The 17,691-nt window shown below is 55.4% G+C and overlaps 7 protein-coding genes across 7 annotated transcripts; 3 read left to right on the top strand and 4 right to left on the bottom strand.

Annotated features, from left to right (window-relative positions):
* Positions 1–540: 540 nt before the first annotated feature.
* On the top strand, positions 541–4,110 carry BU25DRAFT_33052 (heavy metal translocatin). Its single transcript, XM_033702363.1, has one exon. It carries the CDS (start codon positions 627–629, stop codon positions 3,792–3,794), a length of 3,168 nt encoding a protein of 1,055 aa, XP_033563024.1. The 5' UTR covers positions 541–626; the 3' UTR covers positions 3,795–4,110.
* A 505-nt stretch (positions 4,111–4,615) lies between these two features.
* On the bottom strand, positions 4,616–6,078 carry BU25DRAFT_338975 (nucleotide-diphospho-sugar transferase; the record flags this gene model as incomplete). Its single annotated transcript, XM_033702749.1, has 3 exons — positions 4,616–5,818; positions 5,887–5,943; positions 5,998–6,078. The coding sequence occupies 3 exons, from the start codon at positions 6,076–6,078 to the stop codon at positions 4,616–4,618; spliced, it is 1,341 nt and encodes a 446-aa protein (XP_033563023.1).
* A 385-nt stretch (positions 6,079–6,463) lies between these two features.
* On the bottom strand, positions 6,464–7,850 carry BU25DRAFT_409857 (Clavaminate synthase-like protein). The gene has a single exon (XM_033706153.1). The coding sequence runs from the start codon at positions 7,716–7,718 to the stop codon at positions 6,492–6,494; it is 1,227 nt and encodes a 408-aa protein (XP_033563022.1). The 5' UTR covers positions 7,719–7,850; the 3' UTR covers positions 6,464–6,491.
* Positions 7,851–8,049: 199 nt separating this feature from the next.
* BU25DRAFT_409856 (uncharacterized protein) lies at positions 8,050–9,240 on the bottom strand. The gene has a single exon (XM_033706152.1). The coding sequence runs from the start codon at positions 8,922–8,924 to the stop codon at positions 8,205–8,207; it is 720 nt and encodes a 239-aa protein (XP_033563021.1). The 5' UTR covers positions 8,925–9,240; the 3' UTR covers positions 8,050–8,204.
* A 134-nt stretch (positions 9,241–9,374) lies between these two features.
* On the bottom strand, positions 9,375–10,487 carry BU25DRAFT_390787 (uncharacterized protein). Its single transcript, XM_033704587.1, has 4 exons — positions 10,300–10,487; positions 10,113–10,246; positions 9,535–10,066; positions 9,375–9,481 (listed from the first exon to the last, which is right to left on the bottom strand). The coding sequence occupies exons 1-4, from the start codon at positions 10,429–10,431 to the stop codon at positions 9,425–9,427; spliced, it is 855 nt and encodes a 284-aa protein (XP_033563020.1). The 5' UTR covers positions 10,432–10,487; the 3' UTR covers positions 9,375–9,424.
* Positions 10,488–10,614: 127 nt separating this feature from the next.
* BU25DRAFT_409854 (uncharacterized protein) lies at positions 10,615–13,964 on the top strand. The gene is made up of 4 exons (XM_033706151.1): positions 10,615–10,957; positions 11,020–11,132; positions 11,179–11,553; positions 11,607–13,964. The coding sequence occupies exons 1-4, from the start codon at positions 10,838–10,840 to the stop codon at positions 13,486–13,488; spliced, it is 2,490 nt and encodes an 829-aa protein (XP_033563019.1). The 5' UTR covers positions 10,615–10,837; the 3' UTR covers positions 13,489–13,964.
* Positions 13,638–16,676, top strand: BU25DRAFT_33032 (uncharacterized protein). The gene is made up of 2 exons (XM_033702350.1): positions 13,638–13,805; positions 13,861–16,676. The coding sequence occupies exon 2, from the start codon at positions 14,043–14,045 to the stop codon at positions 16,623–16,625; it is 2,583 nt and encodes an 860-aa protein (XP_033563018.1). The 5' UTR covers positions 13,638–13,805; positions 13,861–14,042; the 3' UTR covers positions 16,626–16,676.
* Positions 16,677–17,691: the final 1,015 nt, after the last annotated feature.

The following is a 17,691-nucleotide window of genomic DNA, read 5'->3' as shown; positions in this document are numbered from 1 at the left end:
ACAAGCATAACAAAGACCTCCGCCATGCCCACGGAAACCCTCCAGAATTGATGCCTCACCACTAACCTGAGCTCTGCACTACTCTCTAGCACCCTTCCACCATCTGAATGAAGGACTTCGAGGACACATGGTCACCTCCTATCAGTATGCGTCGCCAAGACCGGATCTCGTACAGTGATCACGCTCTGTCGCACCTGTCTCTTGCGGAAGGCAACCTGCAGCTGTCACTGGCGGCCCTGTCTTCCATGAAGTGTGCACAACCCCCACTGGTAAGACAAAAGCATTCTACGAGCCTCAATTTTTGCAGTTTTGCTGGCTCCGAAGGTCACACCACACGGCACCATTCACTATGGAAGGTTGCATGGAGCCTGCGTGCAGGCGCCTCCCGCGCGGCTGCCAGCAAGGTCAATGCCAATGCGGCTTCCACAGTACATGTATGGAGACTTCCCATCTGAGTGAGAAGAAAGGGACAGACAGCACGTGGGTACAAACTTCAAGGACACCATAGCGTTCACCACTCCAAACTTCACTCACTGTCACGGTCTCGTCAGGTATCGCTAAAGCCCACATATATTATTGATACCTCAGGCCCCCATCAATTACGTCTACACAGCCTCAGCTTCAATATGTCAGCCGTCGGCGGTGTCGGTCACGTTTTGTCTCCTGCACGAACATCTTCACCGGATCCATACCCAGAAAGTCCTGGATGGGACCTCTCGCCTCCTCAAAGCCCTCCGCAGCCTCACCGGAGACCTCCAGGTCGCCTAAGTGACCAAGTCGACACTTACGCTGGAATACGCAACCTGATCGAACCTGAGCTTTCGAACCCAGGCACGTCCCCTACCTTGAACGCGACCGATCATAGCGGAGATGGAGGCGCTGTCTCCCGATTCAGGCGCGCATTTCGACGGACGACTTCGCTGCACCACTCACATCCACATTCGCATGCACATGCACACCCGCATTCGCATGCACATTCACCTTCACATTCGCACTCCCAGGGTAGTTGCTGCCTAGGAGCCTCCCTCCATGATGAAGAACTGTGGCTAAAGAAACTAGGAGCAGAGAACGAAGTCAGCGATGAAGTTAGCAACGCAGACATCGAGAAAGGGCCCCCGATTTACCAGCGATTCATCCTCAACATCGATGGACTGAAGTGCGGATGCTGCGAGACTGGTATAACACGGGCCGTGGACCGCATCTCAGCCATCCGCGATCACCAAGTAAACATCGTAATGGCCAGGCTTGAGTTCGACTTGGACATCAGTCGGACCTCCATTGATGACGTTCTCAAGAAGCTGAATACCGCAACCGGGTATTCCTTTGAACAAAACAGCAGACCCAGAGACCAAGTTCTGGAGCTCATGCACACCAATACTCATGACTTCCACCGCGAAGATCGACCCAAGGGTATCACCTCAGTCGAGCTTCCAGAACCACACAGACAATTTTGGAATCCTTCCTGGTACTGGACCAAGGACAACCTGCTCCTCAACGAAGCGACTGGTGACGGTATTGAGAAAACGAAAACCAAGCAAGCTGTCGATAAATGCATAACGGCTACCCGACAACCTCAGCTGGTGCGTATTCATTACAACGCAAAGGTTGTTGGTGCTCGCGAGATATACGATTTCTATCGTCTTAGAAACGACGAGGTGGCCCTGGCGCCACCTCCGACCCACTCAAGCCTCAAACTGGGGGCGAAACAGACAAGACGAGCGCTATGCTGGTTTGTTCCTGCTCTAATTCTTACGATCCCTGTCCTGGTGCTGGCATGGGCACCCGTCGACCACGATAAGCTCGCCTACGCTCATGCTTCGATAGCACTAGCTTCGATCGTCCAGATCATTGCCTGGATCGAGTTCCTACCCAGCGCCCTCAGGTCGCTATGGTACTCTCGTGTGCTTGACATGGACTTCCTCATCTCACTCAGCACTATGACTGCATACGTCTTTAGTGTCGTGTGCTATGTGTATCAGGTTATCGGCAAGCCTTTGGGGACGGAGTCATTCTTCGAGACATCCACTCTGCTGGTCACACTGATCCTGCTAGGTCGCGTCATCAACGAGTTCGCCCGTTATCGAGCTGCAAAGTCTGTTTCCTTCCGCTCTCTACAGACCGACAAAGCGCTTCTTGTCGAGTGGGGTCACGAACGGGAGGCGGATCCGCCCACCAAGGAGATCGATGCCCGTTTACTACAGTACGGAGACAGCTTCAAGGTTCTTCCACATACGCGCATCGTCACAGATGGGACTGTCTACTATGGCGGGTCAGAGGTCGACGAATCTATGCTCACGGGCGAATCCATCCCCGTCGCAAAAGGGGTACACTCACGCGTCTATGCTGGCACCATGAACGGTAGTGGAACACTTATTGTGATCCTGAAGGCGCTACCGCACGAGAACACTATCCACAAGATCGCTACAATGGTCGAATGCGCCGAGTTGACGCAACCAAAGATACAAGCCCTGGCCGACCGCATAGCTAGTTGGTTCGTACCTGCCATCGCAGCGATTGGATCCATCGTCTTCCTCATCTGGCTTCTCATTGACCGGTTCTACAACAAGCGTGACTGGCATGAGGCCGTTGTCAGAGCCATCACCTACGCTATCGCCACCCTCATTGTTTCCTGTCCCTGCGCAATCGGACTCGCTGTTCCCATGGTCGTCCTCATTGCGGGTGGGGTCGCAGCACGATACAGCATCATCTTCAGAGACCCCCAGAAGCTCGAAGTCGCACGGAACGTCACGGATGTCATCTTCGACAAGACTGGCACGCTCACCACCGGCTGCTTCTCGGTCATCAGCGAACAGTATCATGGCACCTTGGAGCCCGCTCAGGTCAAGTCTATCCTTCTCGGTCTTCTAAAAGACAACAGGCATCCCATCTCCTTGGGTGTCAACAACTTCCTAGCCAAAGAATCCCGCATGAGCTCTGAACCCAACCTCATACCCGCTGAGATGCACAGCATATCCAGCCTACCCGGAGAAGGTGTTGTAGGCTTCACGCGCGCCGGCAACTACGAAGTCCGCGCCGGAAACCCCACCTGGCTCTCCCTCCACGTCGAGGAAGCGAACTGCAGCTACCTCTGCGTCACGATCCGAGGCGAAGTCTCCGCCGTATTCAAATTACGCGACACACCCAAACGCAACGCCGAGAGGGTCATCGAGGCGTTGCACAAGCGCCACATCACCGTCCACATGATCAGTGGCGACTCCCAAGGCTCCGTCGACACCGTTGCGCACGAACTCAACATCCCGAAACGATTCACCAAGAGCCGCTGCAGGCCCGAGGGGAAACAGAAGTACATCCAAGACCTGCAAGAAAGGCAGTGGAAGAAGAAGAACCGCATCGTCCTCTTCGTCGGCGACGGAACGAATGATTCTGTTGCCTTGAAGCAAGCAGATGTTGGCGCGCACATGCACTCCCCCCACTCGAGCTCCGATGTCGCCAAACAAGCCGCAGACGTCGTCCTCATGACCGAGCGGCTCGCCGATATTCTCATCCTCCTCGACATCAGCCAAGCCGCATATAGACGAATTATCTGCAACTTTGTATGGAGCGCGGTGTACAACCTTGGTGCTATCTTGTTGGCTGCTGGTGCTTTTGCGGGTATCAAGAAGGGAGGGCAGGAGGTCAAAATTCCGGCGCAGTGGGCGGGGTTGGGGGAGCTGGTTAGTGTGTTGCCGGTTGTTGGAGTGGCGTTTCAGATGCGGTGGAGGGATTATGGGGGGCGGTTTAAGGATGTTGACTACGACGAGGTGAAGAGGGTTATGAAAGAAGGAAAGAAGTAAGGGGGTAGAGTAGGAGATGATAGGTATGAGATGATAGGTATGAGATGACAGGTATGAGAGGGAAGCTGGATTCAAGGATGAAGTGTTGTTGTGTGAGGGGAATGCGTATTGGGTATTCGCTTATTTTACTTCATGGTCTTTCATTCTCCCGCGAGCTCCAAGTCAAGTACGGTTATCACCAGACCCTTCGGATTCCAACTGCGACATGTCCGTCACCTTACGGTACTACTGCGCCGACTCCATCACTCGTTCGTGTCGATGTAGCGATACATACATGCTGGTTTTTCCATACCACGATGGCCTCGTGCCGGTGGTTGTGTGGCGCTTGCGTTAGAGGCACAAGGTGCCGCTCATGATTCTATCCACCCATGTCTGGATTCATCGTGTTCAGGACATCAGGCCTAATGCAATCTGAAGAGAGCGACGACTGCGTAGTCGTGAGCTTGTGGGCTGTGACGTTGATCATGCACGCGGGAACCAGAAAGTCCATACGCGCCAGTCTGGCCAGTCTGGCCAGTCTGCAGGGTTAGGTATCGATGGGGGCGCTCGAGCAGGCATGCGTATCTCAACTGCACGCGTTCTGAGACAGTGGGCTCCGAGGGTTGTGGCGCATTGCGTTTCGGCGTGGAAAGATGTGCGGAGCGAGATTGTGGCATCTATTACTCTGCGAACCTGGGCTTGACCATTTGGTACTTCCAAGCCGAACAACTCGGGATGATGGAAGGCGTGCTATACTTTTGGATATGATACGCTACATGTCCCCTCCGTCGGTCAAGTGCGGTGCTGTCGGTCTGACTCGCAGCCTGCTCGCTGCAGAGCGTTTACATGATAACCTCATTCGAGACATCGCGCTTCAACTCCTTATACGGCAAGCACACACAGTTCTGCACCCTAACCTCATCACCCACCGCGCAATCCTTGCCCAGGATCGTAATACTCTGCACCTTCACGCCGTTTTTCACAATGCTCGTCGAGTGGCTGGTGACCGGCAGCGCGGTACCCTCAACACGCGCCCACGCGCCAATCTTACTATGCCACCCGATGATCGTGTACATGACGCACGCATCGTGCTTGATCTCGCTGTCCTCGAGGACGATGGACTCCTTGATGCGCACGCCGGCACCGACGGTGACGCGCGGACCGATGGACACGTTGGGGCCGAGTTTCGCAGTGGGATCAACGTGCGCGCTGGGGTGGATGTAGACGGGGGGAATGATGTTTGCCGAGGGGGCGGCGAGTTCTTCGGAGCCGGACTGGAAGGCCTTGAGGAGGTAGAGGGCGTTTGCTGGGACGGCGGAGCCGGCGGTTTTGATCTGGCGCCAGAAGTCCTTGGTTTCGAGGACGAAGAACTGGCGCGAGTCGGCGATATCGGAAAGGACGTCTTGCTCGAGGCGGATGACGAGGTTCGCCTTGTCCTCGTCGTCATCGTCGCCCTGGTAGAAGGAGGACTCGAGGTTCTCCGAGGAGGGGTAGGAGAGCAGGCGCGGGCGTTCGGTGCGGCGCTTGATGGCGGAGCGGATGGCGGGGAAGATGCACTCTGTGGAGAAGAGGTAGACACCGCAGTTGATGAGGTTGGAGATGTGCGACTCGGGCTTTTCGACGTAGTGCAGGACGCGCTTGGTGTGGGCGTCAGAGACGATGCATCCGAAGTTGGAGGCCGACTCGTTGGCGACTCTTGTGCCCAGCATGACCGCCTCGGCGTCTTTGTCGTCGAACAGCCTCAGCATTTCCTGCAGAGGGAACGACGAGCAGATGTCGGCGTTGAGCACGAACAGCTTCTCGGGCCTGCCCTTGAGAATGACATCGCGGAAGTGGTAGAGACCGCCCGCTGTGCCCAGGGCTTGGTATTCGCGCAGGTACTTGACGCTCAACTGCGGCCAGCTGGTGGAGACGGTGTTGATAAAGGGCTGGAAGACGGACTCCTCATAGTAGCCGACAATGAAGACTTCCTTGATCTCGGGCACGGCCGCTACGGCGCGGAAGCAGTGCTCGATGATGGGGTGGCCGGCGACGGGGAACAGTGGCTGGAGGGGTCAGCTGTCGACACGACTAGAGTGTTCAGTGTTGTTGTTGTTGTTGCTGTTGTACACACCTTCGGCAGCTCCATAGACAGAGGCCTGAACCTTGTGCCGCGGGACGGTCCACCGACCTGCAGTTGTGAGCATTCATTGCGTGGTACATTGGGTGCTCAGAAAGTGAATACCAGGATCACCGCCTTGGTGGAGCCGCTGTTGCGCGACGGGCTCTTAGACCGCAACGAGAGGGAAGGGGCTTGCAGGCTCATCTTGGCGGCCTGACGTGTTCAAGCTGAGGTCTGTGAAGGGTGAGAAGGTGTGTCGTGAATGCAATTGCGTATCTGGCCTCCAAGGGGTACGAACTGTTGGACCCTTGTTTACGACGTGGTGGGGCTCACCGCCATCTAGCGTCATGTGCAGGACGCCTCCCTTCCTTTGACACGACACAGCATAGCAAACATCGCTTCCAATGTTTTGGAAACCGAAGTTGCCCGTCCTCGGGTGTGGCAAGCGATGGAGAGGCTACGTAGCTGCTATGGCTCATCCCGCAACGAACGCGTATTTGATATCCATGTTTGCACCACAGTCCTGTCTCGATCTGTACTCAGATGAAGGCACCAACAGCAGAGGCATGGGCGCTGCTCTCGAGACTTGTGGTTTCTCATTCCAGGCGTTGGCCTTGCTACCAATCTGTCCTCTTACTATAGTAGAAGTTACTAAACACCTTTGTGAGCAGATGCTCCCCGTACGTGCTCCCCTCATGCATGCTCGGCCTTCCACTATCCTTTACACACTTCTGCAAAGGCCTGACCATGGCGTCAAAATTCGGTTCAAAGAAGAACGGCACACTGACCCTGCCTCCTCCCTCCTTCCCATTGACTCCCCCATCACCCCTATGTATAACCCTGTGCATAGTACTCTTCCAGATCCCATTTGTCCAGCGCTCAATCATGTCGCCTATGTTCACCACAAACGCCCCTGGTATAGGGTCTGCAGAAAGCCAGGTCCCGTCCTTCAACTGAACCTGTAGCGCTCTCGGGGTTGGATCGGTGAGCAGCAGGGTGACGCAGCCGTAGTCTGTGTGCGCGCCGCAGGAGAATTGGCTGAGATCCTCTGGATTTCCGCCGGCGGGTCTGACAGAGGGCGGTAGGGGAGGATAGTTGATCATCCGCATAACCCAGAAACTCTCATCGCAATTCCGCACAAACACCTCCTCATCTTCTGTACTCCTATCCGCCTCCCCACAGTCACACGCAGGCCCCAGCTCAAGCGCAACACCCATAGCCCTCACGAGACTTCTCCCAACCTCCGTCACCCTCTCAACATACCCCTCATACACTTCCCTCAACTCCCTCGGCTCCTCAGGCCACAGATTCGGCCCCTGGAGCGTCTTCCTCGTCCCCTGCCCTCCATCACCAACTTCCTCTTCTCCATTCCACGGCCGGTAGAAATCAATAGCTTCCTGCATGTCTTGCAGGCCCCCCGTGACATTCTCGCCCAACCCCTGGTAGCCGCGTGCGGAGTCTCCGCCTTCGGGGCCGCCGGCGTCGTAGCGCTTGATTTTGTCTTTCTGTTCCAAGGGTAAGGCGAAGAACCGCCGCGCTAGGTCGATGATCTGGTGCAACCCGGAGGTGGGGATGCCGTGGCCGGTGAGGTAGAAGAAGCCGTAGTTTACGCATGCGGCATTGATGGCTTGAGCAGTTGTCTTCCGTGCTGAAGGAGATGAGGAGGGGTCCAGGTATGATGAGATGTCGATGATGGGTAGTCCGGATTCCTGTGCTGCGGCGATGGGCCGGTCGTATCTTTCGCTGCTTTCTGCGGTGGGGTTTGAAGGTTGTTTTGATGGTGTGTTGGAGGTGTGTTTGCTTCGCGCTGTGCTGAGAGCGTCGTCCATATCGTATACGGCCATGGTGCTTGAGTCTTGGATTCCTGCTCTTTCTCCTCTTGACTTGGTCGGTGACAGATTCGCACTTTCGAGTCCGATGGAAGCACTTCGACCACAAGCCACTTCCTGCTTGTAATGAGATACGTTGTGTTCTGGATGATTGTGTTGCTGTAAGAATGTTAGAGTAAAGAGGCGAGTGTTGAATCCTCGGCTGTTCCTTCCTGATTTGGACGGCCACCATCATCGTCCTAACATGACTGAATTAGCAGAATGCACAAACAATTCGCAGCCCTTGTTTACAGTGCGAGGCAAGAAAGGTACTGCGAACGTTCAGGAAGCGAGCAGTGTGCGTTTTGTTGACGAACCATTTGACATGGTATGATTTTATTGGCAAAGTGCTACAGCTCTCTTCGACGTAAACTCGGGTATGGAATAAGAACCTCATTATGATCTGCACATTCCATTGCCACGATGATTATCACGGTGGATTGGCTGTTCCAGATCCGCAACTCAACAGTCCAGCACCTCTACCTCCACCCCCTCAGCAAACTCAACACCCAGCTCCTCATCACCCCCGTCTTTCGTAGGCCTGGCCACATAGCCACCAACACCCACACTCCACCCCTCCTCTTCGGCGAAGAACCAGTTTACTTCTCGAAGCGGAATGCGCTCTTCTGTCCCATCCTCCCTTTTGATAATCCAGTAGACCCAAAGGCTTTTTCCCAAAACGTCCTTTTCGCGCCTGGCTTCGATCGTCGCTGAAGGCCTGGAGGAGTTGCTTGTGTAGGAGGGGATGGGGACAACGCTCCAGTCAGCCCAGGCATCGCACCCGACGGTACTTATGTACGGTTTGGAGTAGTACCACTCGATGCCCGTCTTCAGCCACTTGGTTTTTTCGTCCGGGATGCCGGGTTTGGTGAGGTGCAGGAGTAGGCCGGCTTGGTCGTACTGGCGGAGCTGGGTGCCGGGCGGGAGAGAGAAAGTCAAGCGTGCGCGCTGGAAGGAGGAGAGTTTGTGGGTGGGGAGCGGGGAGGGGTGGGTTGGTGCGTTGAATGCGTTGTGCGAGGGGGCTTTGCGCCAGATGTCTGTGCCGGGTGGGGAGGAGAGGGTGAAGGGCTCGAGCTTGATTGTTGTGGTGTTGGTCGTGGATGCCATTGCTGCGGTCACTGATAACAGGTATGGTAGGAGGGTGAGGAGATGGGAGGTACGAAACAAGAAGGAAGACAGCATGACTGGTACTTATACGTTCGGTGCAAAGCCACGTGGTAGGTAGATGAACTAGCAGTATGGGTCAAGATCGGAAGTACCAGCCAGCTCAGGCATGGTGTCTTCCTGAAGACGATGAAGGCGTTTTATAGATCCACAAAACGGCGGAGCGGACAGCCACTCCGGCGTCGTTACGTCCTGGCATGCAGCATGCCGTGATGCAGTGAGGGGCAGCTCTTGGCAATGAAGTGCGAGGTACCAGCACTTTCCGGGTAACGTCCAATGTGAAGTGCTGCATGTTGTCAGCTGTCGAATCGTACCTGGAGATGTGGTACCTGACATGATCGACCCCGAACCTTACCTGATAGAGCGGAGAAGTGCGAGGGTCTTGGCGCAAGCCTCCGACATCCAGCCAATCAGATGAGGCTAGATCTGCTGAATAATCAATGCATAGGAAAGCTCGAGATGGTGGTACAGGTAACTGATTCGTGTATTTACAGGTTGCAACATTCTCCTCTAATTTTCTATTTCTTCTGCTCGCCCTCCTTTGGTGGCTCGGGCTTGGGTGTAGGCAGTTTGAACTGTAATATCATTAGCAACGATAGTTCCAGGAGGATGATCTGGAAGAACTCACGTTTTCTGGTGTTGTGTTCTCACCAGGGCCGACCTGCTCCCATGCCGCGGAACCACCACGGAAGTTCCTGAATGCCTGAGTCATCTCGAGCGGCTCGACGACAATCCTCTTCTTCTCCTCGTCGTAGCGGATCTCGGTGTACCCGGTCATGGGGAAGTCCTTGCGCAGTGGGTGGCCGTCAAAGCCGTAATCGGTCATGATGCGCCTCAAGTCAGGGTGGCCAACGAAGAAAACACCGAACAGGTCGTAGACCTCGCGTTCGTACCAGTTGGCGCCGTCGTACAGGTCGCAGAGAGAGGGAACCGGGGTGGCCTCGTCCGCGTACGTCTTGATCCTCAGGCGAGAGTTGTGGCGGATGGAGAGCATGTTGTAGACAACCTCGAAACGCTGGTCCTTGGTGGGGTAATCGACGGCGGTGATGTCAGAGATCTGCGTGTACTCGGCCGCCGTGTGGTTCTTGAGGAAGGTGAAGACGGGTATGACGCCTGACGGGGGGATGTAGATGGTGAGCTCGTCCTTCCAGACGGAGAACCTTGGTCTGTTAGACATGACCATATTAGTAGTACGGCACGACCTACTGCTGGATGTACTTGGGCAGACACGACATGAGATAGTTGCCGTATGTGTGCAGGGCCTCGCCCTTGGCCTTGAACTTGTCGACCGGGTTGACAATGGCACGCTTGAGCGGCTCGGACGCGTTGCGCGGGGCGTACTGCACTCCATGTCAGCTCAGACGCCTCAGTGCCAGCTACAATCGATGCCTACCCGCATGTTGGGCGTCTCCGTGTTCTCGCCTGCGATCTCCTTCGCCCGCAGAGCCGTGGTCGAGAATGCGCGCGGGACGGCCGAGCGCGCGGCGGTGGCCAATGGCCGGCTGACTACGAGCCGCATAGCCATTGTATGTGTATTCGAGCGGATAAGGCTGCGCGATGCAGCTGGAGGTGGCAGGCAATGGGGTGGTGAAAGTGGCTTCGATACCCGACGTTCCTCAAGCTCGCCTGCAGGCGGGAGTCTAGTGTGGCCCGTGCCTTCCCTAGCGGTCATTCTCTTGCAGTTGCACCTGCCTCCAGCGCGCTCTACCATCCACCCCCGAACGATAGTGCATCTCTTTCCTTGACACCGCCGGCGTTTGTTTGCGTCTTTTGCATCTGACACGCTCCAGCCACAATACTCCCGCGACCCCGCTGCATCTTTGTAGACAACCACCGCGGCACGCTCCCACCCGGTGGCCACTTCACTACCCGCAGCGCAACCCAGCACATCTGCGACTCCACACACACACACACACACACACACACACACCATGTCCCGCCTGCAGTATGACCAGTTCGTCGATGACGACGAGGACGAGTGCTGCCCGCTCTGCGTCGAGGAGTTCGATCTGTCGGACAGAAACTTCCGCCCGTGTCCCTGCGGCTACCAAGTACGCCGAAGGCCAAGTCACGGTCAAGCCAGGCCGAGTCGCCTGTACTAATACCACGCCAGATATGTCAGTTCTGCTACAACAACATCAAGACAACCATGAACGGGCTGTGTCCCGCCTGTCGCCGTCCGTACGACGACTCGACCATCGAGTTCAAGAACATCACTCCCGAAGAGTGGGTCCCCGCGCCCGTCCTCCTAGACACGCCTAACATCGTACAGGATGGCCAAGCACAAGCAGCAGATCGCGCAGAAAGCTAAGAAGAACGCCCAGATACGGCAGAAGGAGGCTCAGAAGGCTGAAGCCGACTCCCTCAGCCGCAAGCACCTCGCCGGTCTGCGTGTCGTCCAGAAGAACCTCGTCTACGTGACCGGTCTAACACCAACGATACGGGAAGACCGGCTGCTCGACACGCTCCGCGGTCCTGATTACTTCGGCCAGTACGGCAAGATCATCAAGATTGTCGTCAGCAAGGCTCGCGAAAATGCCCAGCACCAGCAGTCCGTCGGTGTATACGTCACTTTCGCCCGCAAGGAAGATGCTGAGGCTTGCATCACGGCGGTCGATGGCTCGCAGAACGGCGATAGGGTCTTGAGGTACGCCACGCATGGTCAACTCGCTTCTGACCTAGCATGCTCACTCGTTACAGGGCGCAATACGGCACGACAAAGTACTGCTCAGCCTACCTCCGCGGCGAGCAGTGCAACAACCGCAACTGCATGTTCCTCCACGAACCCGGTGAAGACAACGAAAGCTTCACACGACAGGATCTATCGATGATGAATTCCATCCAGACGCAGCAGCCTGCGCAATCATCGACGTCTCGCTCTGCGCCTCCCGCCCACGCTGGACCTCCTGTCTCCGCCGCCGTCACCACCGCCATCACCACCGCCGCCGCACCGATGAGTCGACAGCACAGCAACGAAGAATCGAGCCCTACGCAAGACTCGCCAGGATTACCGGCAACCGCAGGCTGGGCGAGCAAAGCAGCCCTCGAGCGTCGTGCTAGTCGTTCAACGATCGCATCGCATCCTAGCCCAATGGTACAAAATGCCACTCCCGCGCAAGCTTCGAAAGCACCAACACCGGCGCCGAAGAAGGAAGAGCCGCCCAAGGTGGAGGAGCCGGTACCGAAGCCCAAGACCAGGAAAGAGGAGAAAAAGGAGGAAAGGAAGAAAGAGAAGGCAAAGGAGAAGGCTGCACAGAAGTCGAAAGATGCCTCTCCAGAACCCACACCCGTTAAGCCAAAAGTAACCGGTTTCGAAGGCCTCCTCAAGACCATCTGCAACTCGGACTTCAAGTTTGTCTTCTCCAGCGCCGCGCTTTCGGAAGAAGATTTCAAGGCCATTGTCGAGTTCCCTCAGCTCCTGGATCCCAATGGAGGCGCCAAACGACGTGCGATGAGGGAGAAAGAGCAGGAACTGTCGAAGCAGCGCGAGGCTGAAGCTGAGGCCAAGGCTGCTGCGCAGCCCCAAGCAGCTCCAGTTGCAGAGCCTGAGGAGAATGAGACGACTGCTGGAGGTAGCCTTCAACTTGGCGGAGAGCCAGAGGGAAACCACGAAACCGCCACCAGCCACCAGAATCAACACGCCATCGCTCCTCCAGGCCAGCAGGGTTTCGGCGGTAATCTGTTTGGCAACACGTCCCTGGCAGACGACTTCAGCAACCTCGGTTTGAACAACCGTGCCCTGACGCCAGCGCAACAGCAGCAACTTCTGTTATCGAACTTCAAGTCTGGGCCTCAGTCCAATGCTTTCCTTTCCACCCTGCAAAACACCCAAAACCAACAAAATCTCGGGGCGAATGCTTCCGGTCACGCAAGGCACACGTCTCGCTTCAGCTTTGCCAATGATAGCGCGTCTGCCTCGGCAAACGTTCAGCCCGTCGCAAGCCAGAAGATTATGAGCCAGCAAAACTCGATGATGCCAAAGAACGCGAACCAGTTCAGCCAGATGCCCCAGCACCAAGCTCTGGGCGGACAATTTTTCACCAACGTGCAAGGACCGCCTCCGGGTTTGAAGCCCACCAGCACTCCACCTGTTGGCGGTACCAACATGTTTGCCCAGGGTCATGGCTTCGCTACTGGCGGTCTGCCCTACGGTGCGAATGCAGCCGGCCGAAACACCAACGAACTGTATCAGGATTTGCTCCGCAACAGGAACATGGACGGTGGTGCTAGGACGGCTGATTCTGGTAAGCGTGAGTCAATGTTTCCTTCTTTTCTCAATCAACATCCCTCGACCTCTACCTCCCCTGCCCCTGGCCTGCTAAATTTCCCCTATGGACCCTCGCCTGGCGCTTACCAGGAGTCTGGTTCGCAGAAATCTAAGAAGAAGGGCAAGAAGCATCGCCACGCCAACACAACTTCCTCTGGAGGAGGCGGTATGGCTGATATGCAAGACCCGAGTATTCTACAGGCGAGGCTACACCAGGCGAACATGGCTGGGCAGGGACCGTATGGCCAAGGCCAGAACGGATTCTCTCCGCTTTACGCGAACAATAACAACTTCGGCGGTGCCGGACGGTGGTAGACATTTCGCTTCTTTCACTCAATTAGTCGGCCACTGGGTCAGATATACTGTCTTAGTACTTCTCTTTGCGGCAACGACGCACGGCGTTTTGGGTTCTTGGCAACACTGCATCGGCATATCAACAAGTGCAAAGGCACTGAGTTGCTCGGCGTTAAATGAACGGCCAGCCGTGGGCACAGGTCATTGGCTTTGGCACGATTTCATGGATTTTCAATACCTCGCATCTTGTTCATGTCTTTCTTTACTTGGGTGGAACATGCTGCTTCGCCAGACGCCTCGGTTAACTTCTCTCGTCATCTTCGTCATTGCCATCGCATGTACGTAAAGTCCCCTTCCTGCCGCTCTCTAGTCGGCATGCTTACTTTCTAATAGAGAGATGGCTTCCTTACAATCCTTCTGCCTTTGAAGTGACGAAGATGCTCGAGAGAACTACCTTTGCAACTTGATGTACTTAAGTGCTTTGCAGCGTTGCCTACTATTACCGTTTGCCGTCACCGCCGTCGTTGTTGTCGACCGCTACCTCTTCTTGCCACTGCAGGCTAGGACTGAAACAAATGCTGACTATTGTGCACATAGGTACAACGTTTGCTGATGAAGAGCAAGCTACGCTCGAAGTCGATGCACTCGTCAATGATGACGAGAACGAGCCCATGCGTCCTCCGCTAGGCACACCACTGGGTGGACAATTCTTCGAGCAGCCTCGACGGTCAACGCCATCCATTCCGCCAGGCTTTACCGCTCCGGCTATTCCCAGGGCAATCGCTGAGGAGGCCGTCTCTCGTCCAATGTCGCGGACCACTTCATCCACTATTGTCCCTGCTGTACCTGTGATACCTGTCGCGCCAGTCAAACCGGAGACACCTGCAAAGACAAAGAAGGGAAAGCAGCCAGTGAAAGTTGTCGAGACGGTCGATGCCGCGCCAGCCGCAAGCACGAATGCAGTACCCGCGACACCGACGAAGTCGCCCACCAAAGCTTCCAGTGCCAAAGTACAAGCCGTGACTGAGGCCTCAAGCAAGACAGCGGTGGATGCATCGACGAAGAAATCAGAATTGAAGGACAAGAAGGCCACCCCCGAAACGCCTGCAAAGACCACAGCGAAGAGCAAGGCAGCCAGTAAGAAGGCTGACAGAGCTGAGAAGCCAGCGACCGCGTCAGAGGATAGCAGCCAGAAGGTGCCCGCCAAGGAGAGCGCAGACGTTTCGATTGCTACTGGAATCCCCAACGCAAACACCAAACGGCAGCACCCTGGCAAGCTTGACATCCCAACCACTAAGATGGTCGATAAGGAGCCAATGCCTACTGCGGCCGCGCGCAAGGCAGAGCCACAGACGAAGAGCGTGCGCACAATCCCTCCAACTACAACTCCTTCAGTACCTGCAAGTCCAGCTGTAGCGGCTGCGCCTTCGCCCATCAAGCACACGGCCGCGCCCCGAACACTGCGACTTGTATCAACACCAAAGGTTGAGACGCCACCCGCCGTGGCTGCGCCGACACCACCTCTTCCTCAGATTCCTACGATGGACAAGCTGAGGTCGAGACAGGCGAGTATTGCTTCTTTGAATCAGCCTGGCACGCCAGCCAGCGAGTTGATCTCCGATACAGCCTCCATGACATCAGGCATGATCTCAAGAGCTAACTCTCCACCTCCTAACAGCATTGTCGGCTCCGCGCCAGTCAGGAAAATCACCAAAGCGCAAGCTAAGAAGAATAGACAAGAGCGTAAGCGACAGGAGGAAGAGAAGGAGGTGGCAGAGAATGGGTCTGATGTCGAGGTGGTGCAGGCACCTATCATTGGCCGCAAGAAGAAAGCCAAGAAGCCATCCATAACTCCCAAGCCAGTCGCTGCTATGACCGCTGCTGCGAAGAGCCAACCTGCGTCACCAAAGAGTGTGATCGTGGAAGACGAGCCAGTGGAGACACCTAGTGTCGTCTCTGTCAAGGTACAGTCTGCGCGCAATTCTGCAAGCGCAACTCCAGAGCCAGAGACCCACCCCGAAGAGGCGAGGGACAGGCGCGAGCCAAGTGCACAGTCAGTTCTCAGTGGCCTCCAGAAGACCGGCGACATCCTCGTATCAGCTCTCGAGTTCTTCAAGCCGCTCTCATCAACCCTAACGCACGGTTCGAGAACCACGCAATCCGGCCACCCAACGTCTCCCCCTGACCTCAAAATTCACTTCTCAGAAGCCGACCTCGACGCCCTCGCAAAGAAGAAGCCTGTGCGTCTCAATGGACCTCAGGACAAACCCGACTCCCGCACACTCATCACGCCCAACGGGAAATTCCTCTGGGGCCTGACCACCGAGCTCGAAGAGAAAGCCCTTTCACTCGAGGCTCAGATAGAGCAACTGACCGGCTACCTGCGCTATCACCCGTCCTCGCGCACCAGCCAGCATTATAACGGCCCCTACAACTCGTCCGACGTGCTCCCCACCATCGCTACAGCGCTGAAGGAGGCCGGCAAGAAACTCCCCAACTCGCCAACCAGCACTCTCAAATTCGATCCCAATACCTATTCGCAGCAGTTACCACCTGTCCACCCCAATGACTTCCCGCAAAACTCGCCCCCCGTGCAACAGCAAACCCCCGCAGACGCCGGCGCATATCTCAATCAATTCGTACTCCCACGCACAGATAACCCGCCCCCCAACCACCCACGCCCAGAAATGGCTGCTGTCGGCGGCGCTCCGGGGTCGGGCACTTCGTCTATCTCTGTGCAAGCCGGGCGGTTTGAAAAAGCAGCGCGCGCGGTGGTCGAAGGCGGGGCCGTTGGGTCTACAGAACTCGACGGCTTAGCAAGTATGGTGGGCGATAAATCCGGCGGCGTATTCGTGCGCGGGCTCGAAGGCCTAGTCGGCGCCGGGCTAGGTATGAATACACTGGACCATGCGGATGCGAATGTGAGGAGGATGTTGGAAGAGTTGAAGAAGGTGGAGCATTGGCCGGAGGGATTGGTGAAGGGAGGGAGCGTTGGTGGTTCGGCGGGTGGGAGACAGATCGAGAGAAGCTGTTTGTTGAGTCTGGAAGAGGCGGAGGCTGCGATGGTTAGTGCGAGGCGGGAGCAAGAGGTGTTGGAGAGGAAGTTGGGGGCGCTTGTGAAGAGGAATCGGAAGTTGGCGATGGGGAATGGGAGATGAGGAGGGTGAGGTGTGAGATGAGAAGTTATTGATACCCAGAGTAGAGTAGGGGCGGATGGAGATCCGACCAAGGAGCCATGGAATCATCCTACACTTTTCTGTCACCTCTCTACTGCAACCTTTGTACCTGCCCTGCATTCAAACTCACTTTTCTTCCAACTACTTACCGTCCTTGACATAATTGCCATAAAGAAGTAAGCGAGGGCATATATATACTCTCTCCCATCCAATCCTTTACGACGCAACCGAGTATTCCTACACGGCAAATGTTTTTTGTCTGCGCGATAACCAAACTCCCAACTCGATTATCTGTTTTTAGAGCTGTCTGCTTCTAAGAGACGAAAAAATCTTTCGAAAGCTGACCTCACGCATTTTGATGGAAGATTGCCCGACCTTCGAAACAGTCGTAGATATGCACTATATCTTTGGTAGCAGGAGCTCGAGTATTCGGCTCTGTGACATCTTCAAGCTGCTGCACACAATTCAGTCTAGCACAATGCTCCGTGAACACTGACGGTACATGTGTTTTTTTTGTTTTTTTTTGTTTTCTTTTGATAATTGTGACTTTACTCCTCTACTGCGCGACAATTCGATCCTACCAAAAGCTGAGATATGCACGCTGTATGTGTCAGCATTGAGTGAAGTCGAAAAGCTTGAAGCCGGCTGTCGTCTGTAGTTCCACTCAATGCGGGCTGCAACAAAGTAGAAAGAACATCAAGCTTGAATGTATGATCCTTCCAAAGTATGATCCTGTACACAACCTAAAGGGAAATTACACTGCACCATGTCTTGTGTCACGGATCTTTGCGAAAAGAATATAACCTCGAATAAGTGTGGCGTGAGTTCTATGTGTTTGGGTCATACTCAGGAGTATACGTATCTTACAGCTTACTTCTCTTGTTTTACTATCTCGCTCTACAGAGCTTCGAAAAGATGGTGGCAAGCGAGACATGTGCGGGCGCTGCAAGCCCTACAAAGAGATAATCACAACTTGGACGTTGCGACCGCGCTTCTGCGTTTGAAAACAAATCGAAGTTCTCTATCTGTCCTTCATTGCCTGGTCAAG

The sequence above is a fragment of the Macroventuria anomochaeta genome (genome assembly GCF_010093625.1).
Source record: "Macroventuria anomochaeta strain CBS 525.71 unplaced genomic scaffold BU25scaffold_12, whole genome shotgun sequence".
Taxonomy (NCBI): domain Eukaryota; kingdom Fungi; phylum Ascomycota; class Dothideomycetes; order Pleosporales; family Didymellaceae; genus Macroventuria; species Macroventuria anomochaeta.
Note: the sequence above shows the minus strand (reverse complement) of the source record. Positions and strands in the feature narration are given on the sequence as shown.

Bases quoted from the DNA above. Each gene is read 5' to 3' on its own strand.
- BU25DRAFT_390787 (XM_033704587.1), bottom strand. From the start codon at position 10,431: ATGGCTATGCGGCTCGTAGTCAGCCGGCCATTGGCCACCGCCGCGCGC. The intron at 10,247-10,299 runs GTAGGCATCGAT...CATGGAGTGCAG, and splicing joins CGGAGACGCCCAACATGCGG to TACGCCCCGCGCAACGCGTC. The intron at 10,067-10,112 runs GTAGGTCGTGCC...TAACAGACCAAG, and splicing joins CTGCCCAAGTACATCCAGCA to GTTCTCCGTCTGGAAGGACG.
- BU25DRAFT_33032 (XM_033702350.1), top strand. From the start codon at position 14,043: ATGCTGACTATTGTGCACATAGGTACAACGTTTGCTGATGAAGAGCAA.
- BU25DRAFT_409856 (XM_033706152.1), bottom strand. From the start codon at position 8,924: ATGCTGTCTTCCTTCTTGTTTCGTACCTCCCATCTCCTCACCCTCCTA.
- BU25DRAFT_409854 (XM_033706151.1), top strand. From the start codon at position 10,838: ATGTCCCGCCTGCAGTATGACCAGTTCGTCGATGACGACGAGGACGAG. The intron at 10,958-11,019 runs GTACGCCGAAGG...ATACCACGCCAG, and splicing joins CGTGTCCCTGCGGCTACCAA to ATATGTCAGTTCTGCTACAA. The intron at 11,554-11,606 runs GTACGCCACGCA...CACTCGTTACAG, and splicing joins AACGGCGATAGGGTCTTGAG to GGCGCAATACGGCACGACAA.
- BU25DRAFT_33052 (XM_033702363.1), top strand. From the start codon at position 627: ATGTCAGCCGTCGGCGGTGTCGGTCACGTTTTGTCTCCTGCACGAACA.
- BU25DRAFT_409857 (XM_033706153.1), bottom strand. From the start codon at position 7,718: ATGGCCGTATACGATATGGACGACGCTCTCAGCACAGCGCGAAGCAAA.